The sequence below is a fragment of the Triticum aestivum genome, chromosome 4B (genome assembly GCF_018294505.1).
Source record: "Triticum aestivum cultivar Chinese Spring chromosome 4B, IWGSC CS RefSeq v2.1, whole genome shotgun sequence".
NCBI lineage: Eukaryota > Viridiplantae > Streptophyta > Magnoliopsida > Poales > Poaceae > Triticum > Triticum aestivum.
In genome coordinates this window covers 397,521,500-397,545,295 of record NC_057804.1, presented here as the reverse complement: position 1 = coordinate 397,545,295, position 23,796 = coordinate 397,521,500, and the positions used below count along the sequence as shown (strand labels likewise).

General features: G+C 44.7%; 1 protein-coding gene and 1 non-coding gene across 3 annotated transcripts; one reads left to right on the top strand and one right to left on the bottom strand.

Annotated features, from left to right (window-relative positions):
• The first annotated feature begins 4,905 nt into the window (after positions 1-4,905).
• Positions 4,906-22,993, top strand: LOC123092327 (uncharacterized). 2 transcript variants are annotated; one of them, XM_044514074.1, is made up of 2 exons: positions 4,906-7,928; positions 20,190-22,993. In XM_044514074.1, the coding sequence occupies exons 1-2, from the start codon at positions 7,309-7,311 to the stop codon at positions 20,272-20,274; spliced, it is 705 nt and encodes a 234-aa protein (XP_044370009.1). In that variant the 5' UTR covers positions 4,906-7,308; the 3' UTR covers positions 20,275-22,993. The 2 variants fall into 2 exon arrangements, with proteins under 2 accessions (XP_044370009.1, XP_044370008.1); XM_044514073.1 differs by lacking the exon at positions 20,190-22,993 and having other exon boundaries at positions 4,908-5,810; positions 6,724-8,240.
• Positions 7,132-7,241, bottom strand: LOC123095251 (small nucleolar RNA R71). The gene has a single exon (XR_006446150.1). It is a non-coding gene; the product is annotated as a small nucleolar RNA R71 (small nucleolar RNA).
• Positions 22,994-23,796: the final 803 nt, after the last annotated feature.

Sequence of the window (23,796 nt, the reverse complement as noted above, 5' to 3'; positions counted from 1 at the left end):
ATTGGAATTATATATATAACTTTTGGCCTCGTGAAGGAGAAAGTATCGCTCTAGCTCGGGGGAGGCTTAAGTCAATGTTATATTCATGCCCCAATCATGAGCTCTCGAGAGAAATTGTTATTCAGAATTTTTATGCTTGGCTTTCTTGTAATGATCAATCCATGCTCGATACTTCCTGTACTGGTTCTTTTATGAACAAAACTATTGAATTCCGGTGGGATCTTTTAGAAAGAACTAAATGCAACTCTGAAGATTGGGAACTCGACAAAGGTAAAGAGTTAGTATTGAACCTAAATTTGATTGTGTTAAATCTTTTATGAATACCGATGCTTTTCAAAAGTTTAGCACTAAATATGGACTTGACTTTGAGATATTAGCTTCCTTTTGTGAATCTTTTGCTACTCATGTTGATCTCCCTAAGGAGAAGTGGTTTAAATATCACCCACCTATTAATGAAGAAATTAAAGAAACGGTAGAAGCTAAATAAGAAGCTATCATTTACAATGTTGATCCAGTTGTTCTGCTTATATTGAAAAATCACCTTTCCCTGTTAGGATAAAGGAACATGCTAAACCTTCAACCGTGGTTAAGAAAAGTTATGTTAGAACACCCAAACCAACTGAACAAATCAGAGTTGAACCTAGTGTTGCTATGATTAAACATCTCTTAGTCGATAATATTGATGGGCATGTTATTTACTTCTGTGACGAAGCCTCTAGAATTTCCAAACCCGTTCAAAAGGATAAAGATAGACCAGTTGTTGGCATGCATGTTGTCTCAGTTAAGATAGGAGATCACTGTTATCATGGGTTATGTGACCTAGGTGCTAGTGTGAGTGCTATTCCTTTTTCCATATATGAAGAAATTAATAATGAAATAGCACATGCTGAAATAGAAGACATAGATGTCAATATTAAACTTGCCAATAGAGATACTATATCACCAATTGGGATTCTTAGAGATGTTGAAGTCTTGTGTGGGAAAATAAAATACCCTACTGATTTTCTTGTTCTTGGCTCCCCACAAGATGACTTTTGTCCCACTATCTTTGGTAGACCTTTCTTGAACACTGTCAATGCTAGAATAGATTGTAAGAAACAAACTGTCGGTGTTAGCTTCGGTGATGAATCTCATGAATTTAATTTTTCCAAGTTTAATAGACAACCTCATAAGAAAGATTTGCCTAGTAAGGATGAAATTATTGATCTGGCTTCTATTGTTGTACCTCCTACTGATCATTTAGAACAATATTTGCTAGACCATGACAATGATTTGCATATGCGTGAAAGAAATGAAATAGATAGAATCTTTTTCGAACAACAACCTCTGATTAAACACAATTTGCCTATTGAAACTCTAGGAGGTCCTCCTCCACCTAAAGGTGATCCTGTGTTTGAATTAAAACAATTGCCAAACACTTTGAAATATGCTTATCTTGATGAGAAAAAGATATATCCTGTTATTATTAGTGCTAACCTTTCAGAACATGAAGAAGAAAGATTATTTAAAGTTCTAAGGAAGCACAGAGCTGCTATCGGATATACTCTTGATGATCTTAAGGGCATTAGTCCCACTCTATGTCAACACAAGATTAATATGGAACCTGATGCTAAACCCGTTGTTGATCACCACCGATGGTTAAACCGAAGATGAAATAAGTGGTAAGAACAGAAATATTGAAACTTCTAGAAGCAGGTATAATCTATCTTATAGCTAATAGTAGATGGGTAAGTCATGTTCATTGTGTCCCTAAGAAGGGAGGTATTACTGTTGTTCCTAATGATAAGAATGAGCTCATTCCGCAAAGAATTGTCACAGGCTATAGGATGGTAATTGATTATAGAAAATTAAACAAAGCAACTAGAAAAGATCATTACCCTCTTCCTTTTACTAATCAAATGTTAGAAAGATTATCTAAGCACACACATTTTTGCTTCCTTGATGGATATTCAGTTTTTTCACAAATACCTGTTTCACAACCTGATCAAGAAACGACCACTTTTACTTGTCCTTTTGGAACTTATGCTTATAGACATATGCCTTTTGGGTTATGTAATGCACCTACTACCTTTCAAAGATGTATGAATGCTATATTCTCTGATTTCTATGAAAAGATTGTTGAGGTTTTAATGGATGACTTTTTTGTATATGGGAAGTCTTTTGATGATTGTTTAAGCAATCTTGATCAAGTTTTACAGAGATGTGAACAAAAAAATCTTGTCTTGAATTGGGAGAAGTGCCACTTTATGGTTAACGAAGGTATTGTTTTGGGCAACAAAATTTCTGAAAGAGGCATTGAGGTGGACCAGGCCAAGGTGATGCAATTGAGAAAATGCCATGCCCTAAAGATATCAAAGGTATTCGTAGTTTCCTTGGTCATGTTGGTTTCTATAGGAGGTTATCAAAGAATTTTCTAAAATTCTAGGCCTCTTACAAGTCTTTTGCAAAAGGATATTCCCTTTGTGTTTGATGATGATTGCTTGGAAGCCTTTGAAACACTAAAGAAAGCCTTAATTACTGCACCTGTTGTTCAACCACCTGATTGGAACTTGCCTTTTGAGATTATATGTGATGCTAGTGATTATGCTGTTGGTGCTGTTCTAGGACAACAAGTTGATAAGAAATTGAATGTTATCCATTATGATAGTAAAACTCTAGACAATGCTGAAAGAAATTATGCTACTATTGAAAAAGAATTCTTAGCAGTGGTGTTTGCTTTTGAAAAATTCAGATCTTACATTGTTGATTCTAAAGTGATTGTTCACACTAATCATGCTGCTATAAAATATCTTATGGAAAAGAAAGATGCTAAACATAGACTCATTAGGTGGGTTCTTCTGCTATAATAATTTGATTTGCATACCACTGATATGAAAGGAGCAGAGAACCCCGTAGCTGATAACTTGTCTAGGCTTGAAAATATTCTTGATGACCAACAACCTATTAATGATAGCTTTCCTGATGAACAATTAGCTGCAATAAATGTTTCTAATAGCACATCTTGGTATGCTGACTATGCTAATTATATTGTTGCTAAATACATATCACCTAGGTTCACATATCAACAAAAGAAAAAATTCTTCTATGATTTAAGACATTACTTTTGGGATGACCCACATCTTTATAAACGAGTAGATGGTATTATTAGACGTTGTGTACCTGAGCATGAACAGGAACAAACCTACGGAAATGTCACTCCAAGGCTTAAGGAGGACATCACGCGGGAGACAGAACCGCTCATAAGGTATTGCAATCTGGTTTTTATTAGCCCACTCTCTTCAAGGAGGTACGTGCTATGGTAAGTAAATGGACTCCAAAAAATCCACAAAAATATTTTTTGTCAGTTTTGGAATATTTAAAAATTTAGGAAAATAAGAAACTTTCAGGAAAGTGAACCCGGTGGTTACGATACACCAGGGCACGCCGGGCATGCCAGGAGCGCCCCGGTGGGTTGTGCCCACCTCGGGTACTTTCGGGACTCCATTTTTCTTCCATTATGCTTGTTCCCCAAGATGAAAAATCTTTATATACCTCCCAAACCTGTTGACCTATGTATCACAAAGAAATCTCCTGTTTTCTTTTCTTGTTGTTTTCTGTCAGATCCAATCCGTCATGGATGCTTCAAGCTCCTCCAAGGACAAGTTCTTCGACAATGTCATCAACCCATATTTGCGGGAGGTGATGCAGCACCCTCAAGCTGTCCAGATGCGCGATAGGGTGCTGCACATCCGCGTTGTGCAAGGACCAAAGGGGACTGGATCCATGGAGGCCAGGCTTGAAGCTATGGAGCAGGACATCTTCAGGTGCAAGGGGATGGTGGAACATGGACTCAATGCCAATCACCTCATGATCGCGGACTACACCCGTGATCTCAAGGTGGATGGCAAGTCCATAAAGGACATCGTCTTCTCCCTCAACAAGCAAATCAACTTCCTCCATAGCCAGATTCACGACCTTCAAAGCCAAGTCTTTGAATATGAGGCAAAGTTTAAAGGTATGAGTTTGGCTGCCAATTGCAGGATTCGAGAGACTCACTCTTCCTCTTATGATGGTGAGCCTCTGCCGTGGAAACCCGAGGACAAGAAACCTTCTACTTCATCACCACCACCTCCTTCTTCACCACCAAAAGGAAATTGAGTATCGGGTATGGGCACTCCCCTTGGCTTTTGCCAAGCTTGGGGGAGGTGCCCCGGTATCGTATCATCTCCGCTATCTTTTGCCTTTAATTTCTTAGTTCGATCCATCGTTATCTTTTGCTTTTAGATGAATAAAACTTTAGTTCGATTCTTTCTTTTCAAGAGTTTGCCTAGTGATGAATCTTTGTAATCGTGTGCAAGATATCTATACTACTATATAGTGTACCAATAATATGACATAGGAGCCGTTGGATCCTTTCAATCGGATGGATGTAGTTAAATGCTTCTAAGTGGAGGAAATGTGGTTGCACAAGTGCCGTTAGATCTGACAATCCTACGGCCAGTAGCCCAGGGATTCGCCTGACATTTTTTTCAGAACTTCCACGTGGGGACCTTCACACTGTGAGCTGGCTATGTAGCATACGCCAGTACACTCTAGAAGTGCCTACAGAACTGTCGATGCACAGGCTACCTAGCAGCCAATAGTACCACAATACTAGCAGTATATTGTTTTTCTTTTACACAATACTAGTAGTTTACTGTTGAACGCATGTGACAGAGCATTTCCTCATATAATATCTTTAGCCTTTTTGCATCAAATTGTAATCATATTTTCACATTATTTACTCGAAAGATATTCAAATACTCATATTATGTCACTTTTACAACATGACTCCATCTTTTGCAGAAAAGGGCGATAAGGCCCAAATCCTTCTATATTGGAGTGTCTAAGAGGTTGCGGTTGCTGCATTTTGCAGAGGGACTCGAGTGTGAAGAAGAATTAACCTACAGGGGCTAGCTGAAGTAGAAGGGGACCAACTTGGGAAGAAAGAAGAAAACAAGGAGGGCTAAACAAGAAGAATGCAGATCTGATCGAGAGGGGAAAAATCCCTAGCCATCTTCTTCGATCCCCTTGGGCCTGGCTACATCCCATCTCTCTCCCTCTCCCCTTCTTCTCCACCATCGGCCGCCGCCACGGCCAGGCCGCCGTGGTGGTGAGCCATTCACCCAGCGCCACCATCTCCTTCTCCTCCCCGAAGCCATCCATCTCCACCGTCCGCGCCAAGCACCACCAGCACCACTCCATCTCCACCGCGCCTTCACCATCACCTCGCGCGCCCTACCAGACGCGGTGGTCTGGTGCCTCGCGCGACCTCTCCCTCCAGCCTGCGCGCCTCTCCCTGCTGTTTCCCAACTTCTTCTTCCCTTTGCTGCTCCTCCACCTTTCCTCGTCCCCCAAACTGTTTGCTGCTTCTCCTTCTATGAACCCTTGCTGCTACTCCTTCCTCTCACGCCCCCCCTGCTGTTGCTCTTCTTGCGCCGATCTGAAGTTGCTCCTTCTCTGAACTTACTGCTGCTCTCTACCTAATCTCCCCATGCCTCTGTTGTTCTTCTTGCCCAAACCATGCTGTTACTCCTTATCTGAACCTACTGTTGCTACTGCGCTCTGCTGCTTCTTCTCCTACGTTACTGCTGCTGCACCTTTATCTTACCCTACTGCTGCTCTACTTCTCTCATCGCCAACTGCTGCTCTCCTTCTCAACCCCCCTGCCGCCTCTGTTTCTTCTTGAACCTGAACTCTCTCTCTCTCTCTGAATTTTCTGTAAGCTGAGATGTAAAACTTTGTAATGTTCAGATTCTAAGAGCACTTGCAATCTGATATATGTTTAGTAGGTACTTGTCATTTTCTATTAATTAATATTCTGCTAGTGTATGTGTGTGATCTCCTTTGTGTTCATTTCTTGACTTGTGCTTGTTTAGTTCGAATCATTTTGTTGATCTGTGAGCACTTCTTGTAACCCCCTGGTCGTATACATGTGTGGTTATGTGTATATTGTAGTCCCTGTGCTAACTATGTGCATGTGAAACTATATATGTATGTGGTGTGAAACTTATATTTCCCAGTACCATACTACTTGTGCATGTTCAGCACTATGATACATCTTTTATTTCTAGTTCATATATTCCTCCTATGTACTTGTGATATGTACGTGCTTTTGATGTGAATCACTTCTGTCCTTGTCCCATTATCTTTGTTCTGTGTTTTTCTTCTTTTATATAACTACTAGTTATATTTGTGATCATATATTAGTACTTCCTTTTTGTCGATGTTGATGTTCTGTGTGTTTATTTTAGTTTCTCAAGTAATATGAAAATACCAAAAAGACAGAGAGTATAATCTGAACCTTCCTTTGCTTCTTTTCATTTTCTTTTGTCGATGATTTTTCCCGAATGATCTTAGTTAGTCTAGATTTAATATTCTGCTTTCATCACCCAATATTGTGTTACCTAGATTTAGCCGAGCGTTGTTGCCGTCGCCTAGTTCCTGTGGAGAACACGACATCCATAGTTTGGGCATAAAAAACCCTGCTATATTACAATTGATCATTTTGGCGCCGTTGCCGGGGACTAGCGTCGAGTGACCGTGTTAGGCTATAGACTAGGTTTATTTTAGTTCCATGTTTAATTCGTCGTGTATTTCATTTTCTGTGTTTCTTTTATATATATAATTTTTTCCTTGTTGTTGCTTCGGCTTATTAGGATACTAACCTTCTGACTAGTGTTTACTGTTTATGAATGTGTGTAGGGAATCATAAATCTTTGCAGGTTGTTCTATAGTTACACTTGGTTAAGATATGGCATTGCTTCGTGATCTTTGGATGCCAAGTAGTCAATGTTATATCACAGGACCGGTTTGGCCAACTATTGAGGTAGAGAATTTTGAGCTGAAGCCTGGTCTTATTGCTTTGGTTCAACAACAACAGTTTGGAGGACTGCCTACTGAGGATCCCTATGAGCACTTACACCGAGTCATGGAGTATTCAGATACAGTCAAGTACCATGGAGTTCCTCAAGATGCAATCATGTGGAGGCTGTTCACATTCTCCCTCCGCGATGATGCTCGTGCTTGGTATCGATCCTTGCCATCAAGGTCATACAGTTGGAATGAGATATCGCGAGCTTTCTTGGATAAATATTTCCCACTACACAAGCAGTCCGCAATTCGAGATGAGATCTTCAATTTCGTTCAGCGTGAAGGCGAGAGCTTGTATGATGCTTGGGAGAGATACAAAGCCTTATCAGGAGATGTCCTAATCATGGGCTCGAGAGATGGTTAGAGTTGCAGATATTCTATAGAGGATTGACTTCGAACACTCGAGCTTATGTCGATATGGCAGCAGGTGGAGCTATTACAAACAAGACACTTGATGAAGCTTTTCTGCTGATTGAGAGCATAGCTTTCCACCAACTTCAGTGGTACAATAAGAAGCCCACATCTGATTCATTGGTTTGCTTGCAACAAATCACTACACCTCAACCACCAATTCTTAGACAAAAGCTCGAGCCTCTATCTCAGTGTGACAAGGTTGAGCTTGCATGGATTATATTTGACGATAATGACACCATTCTAGTTGACACACACGCTACAGATCATCTGGATACTAGTGTTGGAGATTCAGTTTTGCATTGTAATGATTCTTCCATGGATGAGCCAGAGCTGCAGTTCGTTGCTTTTGATATTGAGGAGTCACCTTTAGTTGATATTGATCATGTGCTGCTAGAGCCAGATATGGAGAAGTTCGCCTTTGATGATGTTAGCCGCATTGATTCTTCAACACTTGAGCCTGAGATGGAGAGCTTCATGGTTGATTATGGTGAGGTGGATTCAGATGTCAAGGAGTCAAGCTCTATTTCACTTGTTGACACGAGTCCGGTGGAAATTTCTACTACCACACCTCACTTGGTATCTTCAATTGAGGTAGTCCTGAAGCTTCTTCCCAAGTATCTCAGGTATGATATCAGCTTTCTCGACAAGATATGCCATATCATGGATACAGCCTATGCACCATGCGATTTATTGATGATATCTATTTATCATATGCTCAATAGATATGCTTATGTGATAGGATACTCTATTGATGACTTAGAGGGCATTGTCCTGTGACGCCCCCGATTCAATCGTACACTAATCATGCACGCAAATGTGTACGATCAAGATCAGGGACTCACGGGAAGATATCACAACACAACTCTACAAATAAAATAAGTCATACAAGCATCATAATACAAGCCAGGGGCCTCGAGGGCTCGAATACAAGTGCTCGATCATAGACGAGTCAGCGGAAGCAACAATATCTGAGTACAGACAAGTTAAACAAGTTTGCCTTAAGAAGGCTAGCACAAACTGGGATACAGATCGAAAGAGGCGCAGGCCTCCTGCCTGGGATCCTCCTAACTACTCCTGGTCGTCGTCAGCGGGCTGCACGTAGTAGTAGGCACCTCCAGTGTAGTAGGGGTCGTCGTCGACGGTGGCGTCTGGCTCCTGGACTCCAGCATCTGGTTGCGACAACCAGAAAGAAAAGAAAGGGGAAAAAGGGGGAGAAAGCAACCGTGAGTACTCATCCAAAGTACTCGCAAGCAAGGAACTACACTACATATGCATGGGTATATGTGTAAGGAGGCCATATCAGTGGACTGAACTGCAGAATGCCAGAATAAGAGGGGGATAGCTAATCCTGTCGAAGACTACGCTTCTGGCAGCCTCCGTCTTGCAGCATGTAGAAGAGAGTAGATCGAAGTCCTCCAAGTAGCATCTCCATAGCATCTCATAGCATATCCTACCCGGCGATCCCTCCCTCGTATCCCTGAGGGAGAGCGACCACCGGTTGTATCTGGCACTTGGAAGGGTGTGTTTTATTAAGTATCCGGTTCTAGTTGTCATAAGGTCAAGGTACAACTCCAAGTCGTCCTGTTACCGAAGATCACGGCTATTCGAATAGATTAACTTCCCTGCAGGGGTGCACCACATACCCCAACACGCTTGATCCCATTTGGCCGGACACACTTTCCTGGGTCATGCCCGGCCGCGGAAGATCAACACGTCGCAGCCCCACCTAGGCAAAACAGAGAGGCCAGCACGCCGGTCTAAACCTAAGCGCACAGGGGTCTGGGCCCATCGCCCATAGCACACCTGCACGTTGCGTACGCGGCTGAAAGCAGACCTAGCCCCTAGTAGGCAGTTCCAGTCCAATCCGGCGCGCGCCGCTCCGTCGCTGACGTCAGAAGTGCTTCGGCTGATACCACGACGCCGGGATACCCATAACTACTCCCGCGTAGATGGTTAGTGCGTATAGGCCAGTAGCCAGACTCAGATCAAATACCAAGATCTCGTTAAGCGTGTTAAGTATCCGCGAACGCCGAACAGGGCCAGGCCCACCTGTCTCCTAGGTGGTCTCAACCTGCCCTGTCGCTCCGCCACAAAGTAACAGTCGGGGGCCGTCGGGAACCCAGGCCCACCTCTACCGGGATGGAGCCACCTGCCCCTTCAGCCCCCATCTCCAACAGTATCACCAGTAATGTAACTGTGTAAAGTATATAGTATATGCCCGTGATCACCTCCCGAAGTGATCACAGCCCAGTAGTATAGCATGGCAGACGGACAAGAGTGTAGGGCCACTGATGGAACACTAGCATCCTATACTAAGCATTTAGGATTGCGGGTAAGGTATCAATGACTGTAGCAGCAATGACAGGCTATGCATCAGAATAGGATTAACGGAAAGCAGTAACATGCTACACTACTCTAATGCAAGCAGTATAGAGAAGAGTAGGCGATATCTGGTGATCAAAAGGGGGGCTTGCCTGGTTGCTTAGACAAGAAGGAGGGTCGTCGGTGACGTAGTTGATCACAGCGGCATCAGCGGCAGTCTCGGAGTCTACCGGAGAGAAGAAGGGGGAAGAAACAGTAATTACATAGCAAGCAAGAGCATAACAGGACAACAAACAGAGCTAGACGTGTTCTAACGCGGTGCTACACGTTACCGGCAAAGGGGGATAACATCCGAGAATGTTTCCCCAGGTTTAGCATTTTCGGACAGACGAATCGGAGGGGAAAAGTTCCATGTTCGCTATGCTAGGAGTGTGTGGCGGACGAACGGACTGCGTATCCGGATGCGTCGTGTCGAGCAACTTTCATGTAGAAAGTATTTTCATCCGAGTTACGGATTAAAAGATATGATTTTCTAAAGATTTAAATCATTTTCTGATTTTAATTAATTATTTAAATTAACATTATCCAGAATAGTGTTTGCTGACGTCAGCATGACGTCAGCATGGCGTCAGCAGTCAACAGGGGTGTTGACTGGTCAATCTGACGTGTGGGACCCACTGGTCATAGACTGTTTAGGCTAATCACTGTTTAACTAATCTAACTACTGTTTAATTAAACTAATTAGTTAATTAGGTTAATCTAATTATGATTAATTAACTTAATTAATTCCTTAATTAATTAATTAATTTAATTATTATTATTTATTTAATTATTTTTATTATTTATCTATATATTTTTTTAATTCCTAATTCCTTTTTTTAAATAAAACGTTTTGGGCCGTGGGGCCACCCGGTCAGTGACCCAGGGGGCATAACGGGCGCGCGGGCGTGCGGGCGCTGGCGCCCAGCCCGAACGGGCGCACACCCAGGGGCGGCCAGATCCGGCGCGGCACCGGGCGGGGACGCAGCACCAGGGGGGGTCGCGGGCGGCCAAGCGCGTGCTCGCGCGGCGAGGCACGGGCGAGGCCAGGAGAGCGCGGGGGCGACCGGAGGCGAGGCCAGGGGGGCCAGCGTCGGCGGTGGCGGACAGCAAGGGCAGGGGCGGGAGCTCGTGACGCGGGGAGCAGGGGAGCGGCCAACGCGAGCGCGCGCGTCGCGCGGGACGCAGCCAGCGCGTGCGGTGAAGGGCAAAGCAGGGCTTGGTCGACGCGGGGCACGCCGGCCGAACGCAGCACGGGCGAGGCGAGCGCCGGCGAGAGGGGACGGGGAGAAGGAGGACCGGGGTCCTCACCGAGGGAGCGTAGGGCACGGGGCAGCGGTGGTCGAGGGCGACGGGCGCGGGTCGGGCGAGCCCAGTGTACGGCCGGAGCGCGGTGGTCGTGCGCGGGCGTCGGGACGGCCGCGGTGAGCGCAAGGGAGAGGGGGGGAGCTCACGGTGGGGGAGTAGGGACTAGGGCAGTGGGCTCGGGGCGGAAGACGGGGACGACGACGACGTAGAGGAGGCAGGCCGGCGATGGAGCGCTCCGGCGAGGACGAGCTCCGGGCGCGTCAGGCGTGCGGCGAGGGGCGCCGTTGCCCTGGGTGGCTGGTCGGGGAGGAGGAGAGGACGGGGCGGCGTCGTGTGGCGGCGGGGCGGTCCGGCGTGTGGCGGGCTGGCGTCGGGGCGCAGGGGGCGACGGGGTTCGTTCCCCCGATCCGATCTGGATCGGGGAGGAGGGGGAGAGCGAGCGGAGTGGGCGTCGTGCGGGAGGGGGGAAGTGAGCGAGTGGGGCTAGGGTTTCGGGCATCCAGGGGGAAGTAGAGGGCGCGGTTGGGCCGGCCTGGTTGGCCCAGAGGCCAGCTGGGCTGTGGCCCAGTGGGGGGGTTCTTTCTCTCTTTTATTCTTCTTCTTTTTGTTTTCTTTTTTTTTCTTTTCTTTTATTTATTCCTTTCGGTTTTATTAAATTATTAATTTATTTCAATTTTGAAGAATGTGAGAACAACACCTAAATATGGTATGTTAAAGATACCACTGCCACATTAATTTGGACAGCTAAATAAAATAGTTCAATATTTTACAAAATACAAAAGGCATTTAATTACTTTCTTTTGCTGCTGTTTTATTTTCTTTTGAGCATTTAAATTTTTTATAAAAATGTGGTTTCATCACCATAATTACCTATGTATTATTTGGTTCACTCCGAACATTTAAATTTTAATATTTGAAAACTTTTATTGTTTGCTCGATTTTGAATTTGAAATTCGAACTAGGTTCCGAACTAACGCGAGTTTATCCACAGTAACCGAGGTGACGTGGCATCATTAGCGGGGATTACTGTAGCTTAATTACCCGGGCGTCACAATTCTCCTCCACTACAAGAAATCTCGTCCCGAGATTTAAGAGGGGAGTAAGGGGGAAGTTCTGGTTATTCTAATGGATCTTCTCGAAGAAGTTAATCCCTTTCGTTGATGTCTTCAATTCTTTATTCCAAAGCATCATGATGAAGTTGTCGTCCTTTCTTCGGGGAACTCCATCGTACTTACGAATAGGTACGGGGCAGCTCTACAATGATAGGATGTTATAAGGGAAATTCATCTGGGGGTATCCCAAGAATGAACATATGAGTATCTCTCGAGTTGAACAAATGACACACATCGAGAGCAAAGTAAGACGGTGTAATAAGAAGTTTCAAGCGGATAGGCAATCATTCATTGCCTGAAGCAGAGTGCGAAAGGGGTTCAGAGCAACGGGAATAAGTATTGTGTCCGATACCAGAATAGATCAACAGGCAAGTGGCCCGTGAATTACATACATAGTCAAGCACGAGGAATAACTCTGACAACAGGGTGTACAGGAGAGTCAGGTTTCGATCCTGTGGAACTGTGGGTTATGGGCCCACCATGTGGGTTAAAAGTAGGAAAGGCGGTGACGTCTTGCACAATCATGTAAGCAAGGCATGTCAGAGGAGAGTCTATGGGTCATGTCGGCAACAACATAGGTACCAAGGGCGAGGGACGAAGAGAACCATTTTCCTGCTCGTTGAACGAGGCGGACCAATAGGCAAAGTTCTCGTCCATCGGCGGTTACCGGAAGTTATCAACAGTAGAAACAGGGTTACACCAGACAGGAAGGTACACCGAGGTGTTTACCTAAGCAGGGGATTACCACTGCTCGGTTAAGTAGTTTACAAGTAAGTTTGAACAAAACAACGGGAAGGAAAATGTGCTTAAACACGTATATCAGGGGTATATCCTTCCCAAGGACAAGCAGAGCATGATATCCATGACAGGATATTATGTAGAAAACTCCTTAGGTAGGGGAGAGAAATTTCATGATATTACCCATACAGCGGTGTTTGGATAATTGAGCAGGAAACATTTATCATTGGGCTTCAAATGTTCTTGTTGAAAATTGGAGTACCATAGACATGCTTCGAGATAGCATTGACATGGTCTTCGAGCAAAAGGTCAGACTTTAGATATAGGAAGGATCCATTAGGAACAACTTGTAGGATAAGTCTTACAATTTCCTCAGGGAAGAATGGCTAAACTTGCTAAAAAGGATACTACAATAATAGGTCCTCCACCCAGGGGGGGTGCTAGGCATGACATCATGTTACCAGGTCATCAAAGGACCAATGTTATAACTCTTGAAAATATGTTCCAACCATCATATCTGATGGAGATTCAGATATGATGGGTGTCAGGATACCTCAGGCTCAGGATGCCCGAGAAGAAAGGTGCAACACAAATTGACGGGATGACACTGTAAGATTCTCGGGAAATGAACTAAGAAGTGATTTCCGTTAACAAGAGTTCATCATTAACCCAAGAAGAGGATGATGAGGTGGCTGATGGACTCAGCGATAATTCAACGAGGTATCCAAAAGATGGATCTCCACAATTATGTGGATAAGGGGATAACATCTGTCAGATGAAACAATAAAATGGGATATGCTCGAGGAAAACATACATAATTAAACATTGGTTGAACGGTGCGCCCGAAATACGGGTTGGGTTGCACAACCAATGTCGGAATGGTGATTCAATAATCAATAGACTAAGAATGAACGGCCGACTATTAACTTCAAAGCAATAGGGTTGCTAGGAGTGCAGGATCCAAACAGCACCGTTCACTTGTTGGTACCCCGTTTGGAATCAACACGAGGACCATGAAAAGTGGTGATGGTGAGTAGTATCACTATACCAAGAACTCTTTAAGAGGTGGAGCAGTCCTCACAACATCCTTGATACCAAAAGATGGTAATACTCCAAGGTAAGAAAGAACAAATGCTGAATAGTAGGGATCTCAAGGTATAACTCAAAACAGGAACAAGTTTGTGTTGAACGGAAGGCAAATAAGTGGTCAAAGGTAACACAAATCATCAGGTGCAAGGATGGTATTTCTCATCATGAACTCAATTGATATCCTGGAAGAGCTCATAAGGTTGATGATGATCACGACGCATTTGTCGAGAGATTTCATGAAGATGTAATCAATCAGTGATGACATCAAGTCAAAGGAATAATGAAGCGGAAGGTTATTGGAACCATGGGTAGGACACAAACTCGAAATCAAGCTTGCTGTCCAAGGACCAACGGTATGACGAGGAAGATCGATTGTAAGATTAGCTCATTGTCGAATTTTGTGCTCCGAGGAGAAGGACCCGGTAGCACAGTTAAAATTTAGCATGTTAATGATATAGCCGATCAGGCTAGGAATGATGTGATCGGGTGCAAACTCGTACTTATAGAAGCTTACCGAAGGGTTGTTGAACCGTAGTGTGGACTCGGTTCAGATATTGGTGTCTTTGAGTGTTTAGTAATTCAGAGCCCGTGAAAAATTGGAATCAGTGGGAACGTAGCACTTGATGAAGAACTCATAAGAAGTTATGCAGTTCCATGATAATCTCGAGATACCAGGGGGTAATACTCGACGACAGATCAAAATAGAGGGTGGACTGGGGTATTGATCCATAGGAGACAATTGTTTTAACTTGTCCGAGAAGTGAGATCAAAGAAGAACAATCATGGTCGGAACCACGGTTGCAAGGGATCAATTCACAGATACCATATGTTAGTTATCAAGGAAATAGTTATTGTTACAAGAAGCTTCCATGATAGGATATACATCGTGTCCATGGGCATGAACACAAAGTTCAAGGTCGACTCCCACTTCTCCAATGCATACCCTTTCATTCACTTCTCGCTTTCGATGAAGTTATAGCGTTGAAATTTTATCTGGCAAAATACCAGAAGAGTACGACTCGTGAAAACTTTCGAGTTCACACATATTAAGGAAGGCATAGGTTCAACCCATCGGGGCATCTTAGAATCCTATACCAGAATCTTTTAGAAGTAATTAACTCAAGCTTGAAGGCAGAGCATGGTTGAGGAAGCAGACGATACAATTTACCAAAGGCATTATGTATCCGAGAAAAAGGCTCACAAGTTTATTGAATATGAAGGGCATTGTCAGATAAAATCCAACAAAGGATCTGGTGGTCCACAAGGGATCTGACGTGAGCATCGGTACTCAACTAGAGGAAGCAAATTATAGAAACAATTGACTAACTCAATTGTCAAATGCAAAGGAATTATAATTTCCAAATCAAGGGATCAGAAGCAATGCTCTGATTAGGGGTGGATAAGTTGAATAGCCGTAGGGTACAATCAAAGACAATTGGGTTGGTCGAGAACCAATTCCAGTAAAAAGAATGGCAGCTCAGCCGGAAAAGTAATTTATAAGGATCAATGATGATTGCGTGTATTCGCAAACATATTGAGTCAACAGACTCAAAATGGTAATGACAAGGAATGTCAATATGACTACGAGACTTATGGGATTATCCATAATGCAAGCAAGCAAGAATTTCAAGAGCCAAAGGCCCCAAAGGATTTTCGGAAGATCGAATATTATTTCGAAGACTCTTGTGAAACACATGAACAACTAGGGATGAGCGGATACTCGACAAGTGCGAGGATTTATTCGAAGGGGTATTCATGTGGCAAAGAACTGCTAGGCAGTAGGCACGAAGTATTCTCGGAACAATAAAGAAAACTTCGGGTATCTTGTAATAACAAGAACAATGGGGAATGATCGTAAGAATGGCAAGTGTAAGTAGTTATCCATAAGGATTTATCGGTGGTCGGGAATAGCAAAAGTGATGGGCACAAAGTCTCGAGAGAATATCAAAGAGTATCTCCGAAATCTTTTGGTGCAGTCGGTGACCATCTGGACTGAAGGGGCTCTCCGGGAGAAAGTATTTTCGAGAACCTAAAGTTAGTTTTTAGTAAAAATCATTTAACCCGAATAGAAGAGGGTTCAGAATCCCAGAGTAAAGGTCGAGGAATAAAAGATCCTAATACCTCCCGATGGCGACGTGGGCCCATGGGCCACACAGCCATGTTAGTAAAAGTTTTTCAACGACTAGACTCGACTTCGGCCAAGGAGTTGGAAAGGGGGATTCCTACAGGCAGTCGGCTCTGATACCAACTTGTGACGCCCCCGATTCAATCGTACACTAATCATGCACGCAAATGTGTACGATCAAGATCAGGGACTCACGGGAAGATATCACAACACAACTCTACAAATAAAATAAGTCATACAAGCATCATAATACAAGCCAGGGGCCTTGAGGGCTCGAATACAAGTGCTCGATCATAGACGAGTCAGCGGAAGCAACAATATCTGAGTACAGACAAGTTAAACAAGTTTGCCTTAAGAAGGCTAGCACAAACTGGGATACAGATCGAAAGAGGCGCAGGCCTCCTGCCTGGGATCCTCCTAACTACTCCTGGTCGTCGTCAGCGGGCTGCACGTAGTAGTAGGCACCTCCAGTGTAGTAGGGGTCGTCGTCGACGATGGCGTCTGGCTCCTGGACTCCAGCATCTGGTTGCGACAACCAGAAAGAAAGGAAAGGGGGAAAAGGGGGGAGAAAGCAACCGTGAGTACTCATCCAAAGTACTCGCAAGCAAGGAACTACACTACATATGCATGGGTATATGTGTAAGGAGGCCATATCAGTGGACTGAACTGCAGAATGCCAGAATAAGAGGGGGATATCTAATCCTATCGAAGACTACGCTTCTGGCAGCCTCCGTCTTGCAGCATGTAGAAGAGAGTAGATTGAAGTCCTCCAAGTAGCATCTTCAAGTAGCAACTCCAAGTAGCATCTCCAGTAGCATAATCCTACCCGGCGATCCTCCCCTCGTCGCCCTGTGGAAAAGTGATCACCGGGTTGTCTGTGGAACTTGGAAGGGTGTGTTTTATTAAATATCCGGTTCTAGTTGTCATAAGGTCAAGGTACAACTCCAAGTCGTTCTGTTACCGAAGATCACGGCTATTCGAATAGATTAACTTCCCTGCAGGGGTGCACCACATAACCCAACACGCTCGATCCCATTTGGCCGGACACACTTTCCTGGGTCATGCCCGGCCTCGGAAGATCAACACGTCGCAGCCCCACCTAGGCACAACAGAGAGGTCAGCACGCCGGTCTAAATCCTATGCGCGCAGGGGTCTGGGCCCATCGCCCATTGCACACCTGCACGTTGCGTACGCGGCCGGTGAGCAGACCTAGCAACCTCCATTACAAAGGAAGTTGCGTTAACGCAGTCCAACCCGGCGCGCGCCACTCAGTCGCTGACGTCAAGAAGGCTTCGGCTGATACCACGACGCCGGGATACCCATAACTACTCCCGCGTAGATGGTTAGTGCGTATAGGCCAGTAGCCAGACTCAGATCAAATACCAAGATCTCGTTAAGCGTGTTAAGTATCCGCGAACGCCGAACAGGGCTAGGCCCACCTGTCTCCTAGGTGGTCTCAACCTGCCCTGCCGCTCCGCCACAAAGTAATAGTCGGGGGCCGTCGGGAACCCAGGCCCACCTCTACCGGGATGGAACCACCTGCCCCTTCAGCCCCCATCTCCGAACAGTATCACAGGTAATGTAACTGTGTAAAGTATATAGTATACGCCCGTGATCACCTCCCAAAGTGATCACAGCCCAGTAGTATAGCATGGCAGACGGACAAGAGTGTAGGGCCACTGATGGAACACTAGCATCCTATACTAAGCATTTAGGATTGCGGGTAAGGTATCAATGACTGTAGCAGCAATGACAGGCTATGCATCAGAATAGGATTAACGGAAAGCAGTAACATGCTACACTACTCTAATGCAAGCAGTATAGAGAAGAGTAGGCGATATCTGGTGATCAAAAGGGGGGCTTGCCTGGTTGCTTAGACAAGAAGGAGGGTCGTCGGTGACGTAGTTGATCACAGCGGCATCAGCGGCAGTCTCGGAGTCTACCGGAGAGAATAAGGGGGAAGAAACAGTAAATACATAGCAAGCAAGAGCATAACAGGACAACAAACAGAGCTAGACGTGTTCTAACGCGGTGCTACACGTTACCGGCAAAGGGGGATAACATCCGAGAATGTTTCCCCAGGTTTAGCATTTTCGGACAGACGAATCGGAGGGGAAAAGTTCCATGTTCGCTATGCTAGGAGTGTGTGGCGGACGAACGGACTGCGTATCCGGATGCGTCGTGTCGTTCTGAGCAACTTTCATGTAGAAAGTATTTTCATCCGAGTTACGGATTAAAAGATATGATTTTCTAAAGATTTAAATCATTTTCTGATTTTAATTAATTATTTAAATTAACATTATCCAGAATAGTGTTTGCTGACGTCAGCATGACGTCAGCAGTTAACAGGGGTGTTGACTGGTCAATCTGACGTGTGGGACCCACTGGTCATAGACTGTTTAGGCTAATCACTGTTTAACTAATCTAACTACTGTTTAATTAAACTAATTAGTTAATTAGGTTAATCTAATTATGATTAATTAACTTAATTAATTCCTTAATTAATTAATTAATTTAATTATTATTATTTATTTAATTATTTTTATTATTTATCTATTTTTTTTTAATTCCTAATTCCTTTTTTTAAATAAAACGTTTTGGGCCGTGGGGCCACCCGGTCAGTGACCCAGGGGGCATAACGGGCGCGCGGGCGTGCGGGCGCTGGCGCCCAGCCCGAACGGGCGCACACCCAGGGGCGGCCAGATCCGGCGCGGCACCGGGCGGGGACGCAGCACCAGGGGGGGTCGCGGGCGGCCAAGCGCGTGCTCGCGCGGCGAGGCACGGGCGAGGCCAGGAGAGCGCGGGGGCGACCGGAGGCGAGGCCAGGGGGGCCAGCGTCGGCGGTGGCGGACAGCAAGGGCAGGGGCGGGAGCTCGTGACGCGGGGAGCAGGGGAGCGGCCAACGCGAGCGCGCGCGTCGCGCGGGACGCAGCCAGCGCGTGCGGTGAAGGGCAAAGCAGGGCTTGGTCGACGCGGGGCACGCCGGCCGAACGCAGCACGGGCGAGGCGAGCGCCGGCGAGAGGGGACGGGGAGAAGGAGGACCGGGGTCCTCACCGAGGGAGCGTAGGGCACGGGGCAGCGGTGGTCGAGGGCGACGGGCGCGGGTCGGGCGAGCCCAGTGTACGGCCGGAGCGCGGTGGTCGTGCGCGGGCGTCGGGACGGCCGCGGTGAGCGCAAGGGAGAGGGGGGGAGCTCACGGTGGGGGAGTAGGGACTAGGGCAGTGGGCTCGGGGCGGAAGACGGGGACGACGACGACGTAGAGGAGGCAGGCCGGCGATGGAGCGCTCCGGCGAGGACGAGCTCCGGGCGCGTCAGGCGTGCGGTGAGGGGCGCCGTTGCCCTGGGTGGCTGGTCGGGGAGGAGGAGAGGACGGGGCGGCGTCGTGTGGCGGCGGGGCGGTCCGGCGTGTGGCGGGCTGGCGTCGGGGCGCAGGGGGCGACGGGGTTCGTTCCCCCGATCCGATCTGGATCGGGGAGGAGGGGGAGAGCGAGCGGAGTGGGCGTCGTGCGGGAGGGGGGAAGTGAGCGAGTGGGGCTAGGGTTTCGGGCATCCAGGGGGAAGTAGAGGGCGCGGTTGGGCCGGCCTGGTTGGCCCAGAGGCCAGCTGGGCTGTGGCCCAGTGGGGGGGTTCTTTCTCTCTTTTATTCTTCTTCTTTTTGTTTTCTTTTCTTTTTCTTTTCTTTTATTTATTCCTTTCGGTTTTATTAAATTATTAATTTATTTTAATTTTGAAGAATGTGAGAACAACACCTAAATATGGCATGTTAAAGATACCACTGCCACATTAATTTGGACAGCTAAATAAAATAGTTCAATATTTTACAAAATACAAAAGGCATTTAATTACTTTCTTTTGCTGCTGTTTTATTTTCTTTTGAGCATTTAAATTTTTTATAAAAATATGGTTTCATCACCATAATTACCTATGTATTATTTGGTTCACTCCGAACATTTAAATTTTAATATTTGAAAACTTTTATTGTTTGCTCGATTTTGAATTTGAAATTCGAACTAGGTTCCGAACTAACGTGAGTTTATCCACAGTAACCGAGGTGATGTGGCATCATTAGCGGGGATTACTGTAGCTTAATTATCCGGGCGTCACATGTCCCTATCATTTGTATTGGCTTGGTTGTTGAGTGTGCTTTCAGGTTTATGCTTGTGCACCATTCATGGCGGGCTGACCAAGTTCGAGATGACATCCCATGGGATCCTGGTGGATTCACGGCATGGTGAAGAGGAGAAGCAAGGGGGCACACACGAAGAAGAGTGAAGCTGGAGCATCCATGAGGAAGCAAAGGAGAAGAGGAGCAGCTTAGAGATGATCGAGCGAGTGCTACACCATCAAAACCCGGTGAGCTGTTTCATGACCCAATCTGAATACCATCATACATTATACATGCTGTAATCAACTGTTATTTGAGTTGCTTGAGTCATTTCTTAAATACCGTCCCACTGAATTTTACCTTCGACATAGGGCGATTGATGTGAATATGTGAACTGAGTGTTGAATGCCTTGTAAACTAGTGATCTATACAATGCTTGCTTTGCTGAAAGTAGTGGAAGTTATTAGTTTTGAGTGCTCAAATCCCTAGTACACTAGAAAACTTAATCATTTTCTGCTTTTACCTCGATACACCTAGATCACCACGTTTAGATGCTGTATTTGTGCCAAGTGTCTTCCCATTGAGAGCAATCACCTAACCACTATGGATTAGCATGCTATGTTCCCTGGATCGGTAGCATGTGAACCAGACATGGAGAAGTGATGATTCCTATTTTTGTGCTTAAGCGTTGTTCATTTAAGATAAGTAATAATGAATAAATTAGTCTGACTACCTACAGTAGCATGTCATGTTCCCGGGATCGGTGGCATGTGAAATCGGGTTAGCTTGGGCAGTAATTAATAATAATAAAAAATGTAATTGTTGAACCAGGTGTATACCATGGTGGTATGTTCCTTTGGGGAGACAAACAAAAAAAACTATATAATTGGTCGAGCCGGGTGTATACCATGTTCTCGGGATCGGTGGTATGTTCCTTTGGTGAGATCAATAAAATATTATCATTACTTCCTTCAAATTCAATTAGTGGTTCAACCACGAAGTTATATTTCTGCAAATAAGAGATTTAATTCCAGTTCTTTTTTGTTCTCGGGATCATGCTCTCTTTAGGAACCTTTTGGCACAATCAGCATTTGAATTTTTTGATCCATTTTTATCATTGTAAAAGTTTAAAATGGTCAAGTCTACTAGTATCCTACTGCTTTGAAGCACTCCTGACCATTGATTTTCACTAGCAAGGTTCAAAGCATGCTTTGTTTGGAGATCTACTTCACTTGGCATTCTCTAGTCTGCTCACTGTTCACAATCTTGCTCTTGTCATATCTCTTTGCTTGAGGACAAGCAAAGATTTAAGTGTGGGGGGACTTGATAGAGCATTTCCTCATATAATATTTTTAGCCTTTTTGCATCAAATTGTAATCATATTTTCACATTATTTACTCGAAAGATATTCAAATACTCATATTATGTCACATTTACAACACTACTCCATCTTTTGCAGAAAAGGGCGATAAGGCCCAAATCCTTCTATATTGGAGTGTCTAAGAGGTTGCGGTTGCTGCATTTTGCAGAGGGACTCGAGTGTGAAGAAGAATTAACCTACAGGGGCTAGCTGAAGTAGAACGGGACCAACTTGGGAAGAAAGAAGAAAACAAGGAGGGCTAAACAAGAAGAATGCAGATCTGATCGAGAGGGGAAAAATCCCTAGCCATCTTCTTCGATTCCCTTGGGCCTGGCTACATCTCATCTCTCTCCCTCTCCCCTTCTTCTCCACCATCGGCCGCCGCCACGGCCAGGCCGGCGTGGTGGTGAGCCATTCACCCAACGCCACAATCTCCTTCTCCTCCCCGAAGCCATCCATCTCCACCGTCCGCGCCAAGCACCACCAGCACCACTCCATCTCCACCACGCCTTCACCATCACCTCGCGCGCCCTACCAGACGCGGTGGTTTGGTGCCTCGCACGACCTCTCCCTCCATCCTGCGCGCCTCTCCCTGTTGTTTCCCAACTTCTTCGTCCCTTTGCTGCTCCTCCACCTTTCCTCGTCCCCCAAACTGTTTGCTGCTTCTCCTTCTATGAACCCTTGCTGCTACTCCTTCCTCTCACGTCCCCCTGCTGTTGCTCTTCTTGCGCCGATCTGAAGCTGCTCCTTCTCTGAACTTACTGCTGCTCTCTGCCTAATCTCCCATGCATCTGTTGTTCTTCTTGCCCAAACCATGCTGTTACTCCTTATCTGAACCTATTGTTGCTACTGCGCTCTGCTGCTTCTTCTCCTAGGTTACTGCTGCTGCACCTTTATCTTACCCTACTGCTGCTCTACTTCTCTCATCGCCAACTGCTGCTCTCCTTCTCAATCCCCCTGCTGCCTCTGTTTCTTCTTGAACCTGAACTCTCTCTCTCTCTGAATTTTCTGTAAGCTGAGATGTAAAACTTTGTAATGTTCAGATTCTAAGAGCACTTGCAATATGATATATGTTTAGTAGGTACTTGTCATTTTCTGTTAATTAATATTCTGCTAGTGTATGTGTGTGATCTCCTTTGTGTTCATTTCTTGACTTGTGCTTGTTTAGTTCGAATCATTTTGTTGATCTGTGAGCACTTCTTGTAACCCCCTGGTCGTATACATGTGTGGTTATGTGTATTAGTCCCTGTGTTAACTATGTGCATGTGAAATTATATATGTATGTGGTGTGAAACTTATATTTCCCAGTACCATACTACTTGTGCATGTTCAGCACTATGATACATCTTTTATTTCTAGTTCATATATTCCTCCTATGTACTTGTGATATGTACGTGCTTTTGATGTGAATCACTTCTATCCTTGTCCCATTATCTTTGTTCTGTGTTTTTCTTCTTTAATATAACTACTAGTTATATTTGTGATCATATATTAGTACTTCCTTTTTGTCGATGTTGATGTTCTGTGTGTTTATTTTAGTTTCTCAAGTAATATGAAAATACCAAAAAGACAAGGAGTATAATCTGAACCTTCCTTTGCTTCTTTTCATTTTCTTTTGTCGATGATTTTTTCCGAATGATCTTAGTTAGTCTAGATTTAATATTCTGCTTTCATCACCCAATATTGTGTTACCTAGATTTAGCCGAGCGTTGTTGCCGTCGCCTAGTCCCTGTGGAGAACACGACATCTGTAATTTGGGCATAAAAAACCCTGCTATATTACAATTGATCAGCATGGAAACATTTTTTTTCTCAAAAAAAGTAGTACACCGTAGAAAAGTGTAGCACATGGCAGTATTGCTAGTTTTTGAAAGAAATATCAACCACCTGGTAGGAAATTTAGATGTATTTTTTACAAGATGTTAGCTTACTTGAAACACCATGAGGTCGAGGGCACATGAATGAAATAAAAATTATGAGAAAACTCTGACTTAAAGGTGTGAAAAGGTGAATTAATTACATCAAACTAATTTTCTCCATATTTCAAAAAAAAACTCCCTCATTCTCAAAATATAAGATGTTATTACAACCAATATTTGTGCTACTGTGATTTGAAGTTAAGAGCAAAAAAAGTTTCCACCAGAAAGCAAAAATATCTGTTTCAAAATTCGATGATAATTTTATCAAACATAGGTGCTTTAATTTTAATTTAATGACTTAGTATTGTGATTATACATAATAATTTCACGTGCAAAGCATGTACAAATTACTAGTATAGTAAAGTTTAGTTTGA

Coding starts and splice junctions, on each gene's coding strand:
- LOC123092327 (XM_044514073.1), top strand. CDS start 7,309: ATGGCAGCAGGTGGAGCTATTACAAACAAGACACTTGATGAAGCTTTT.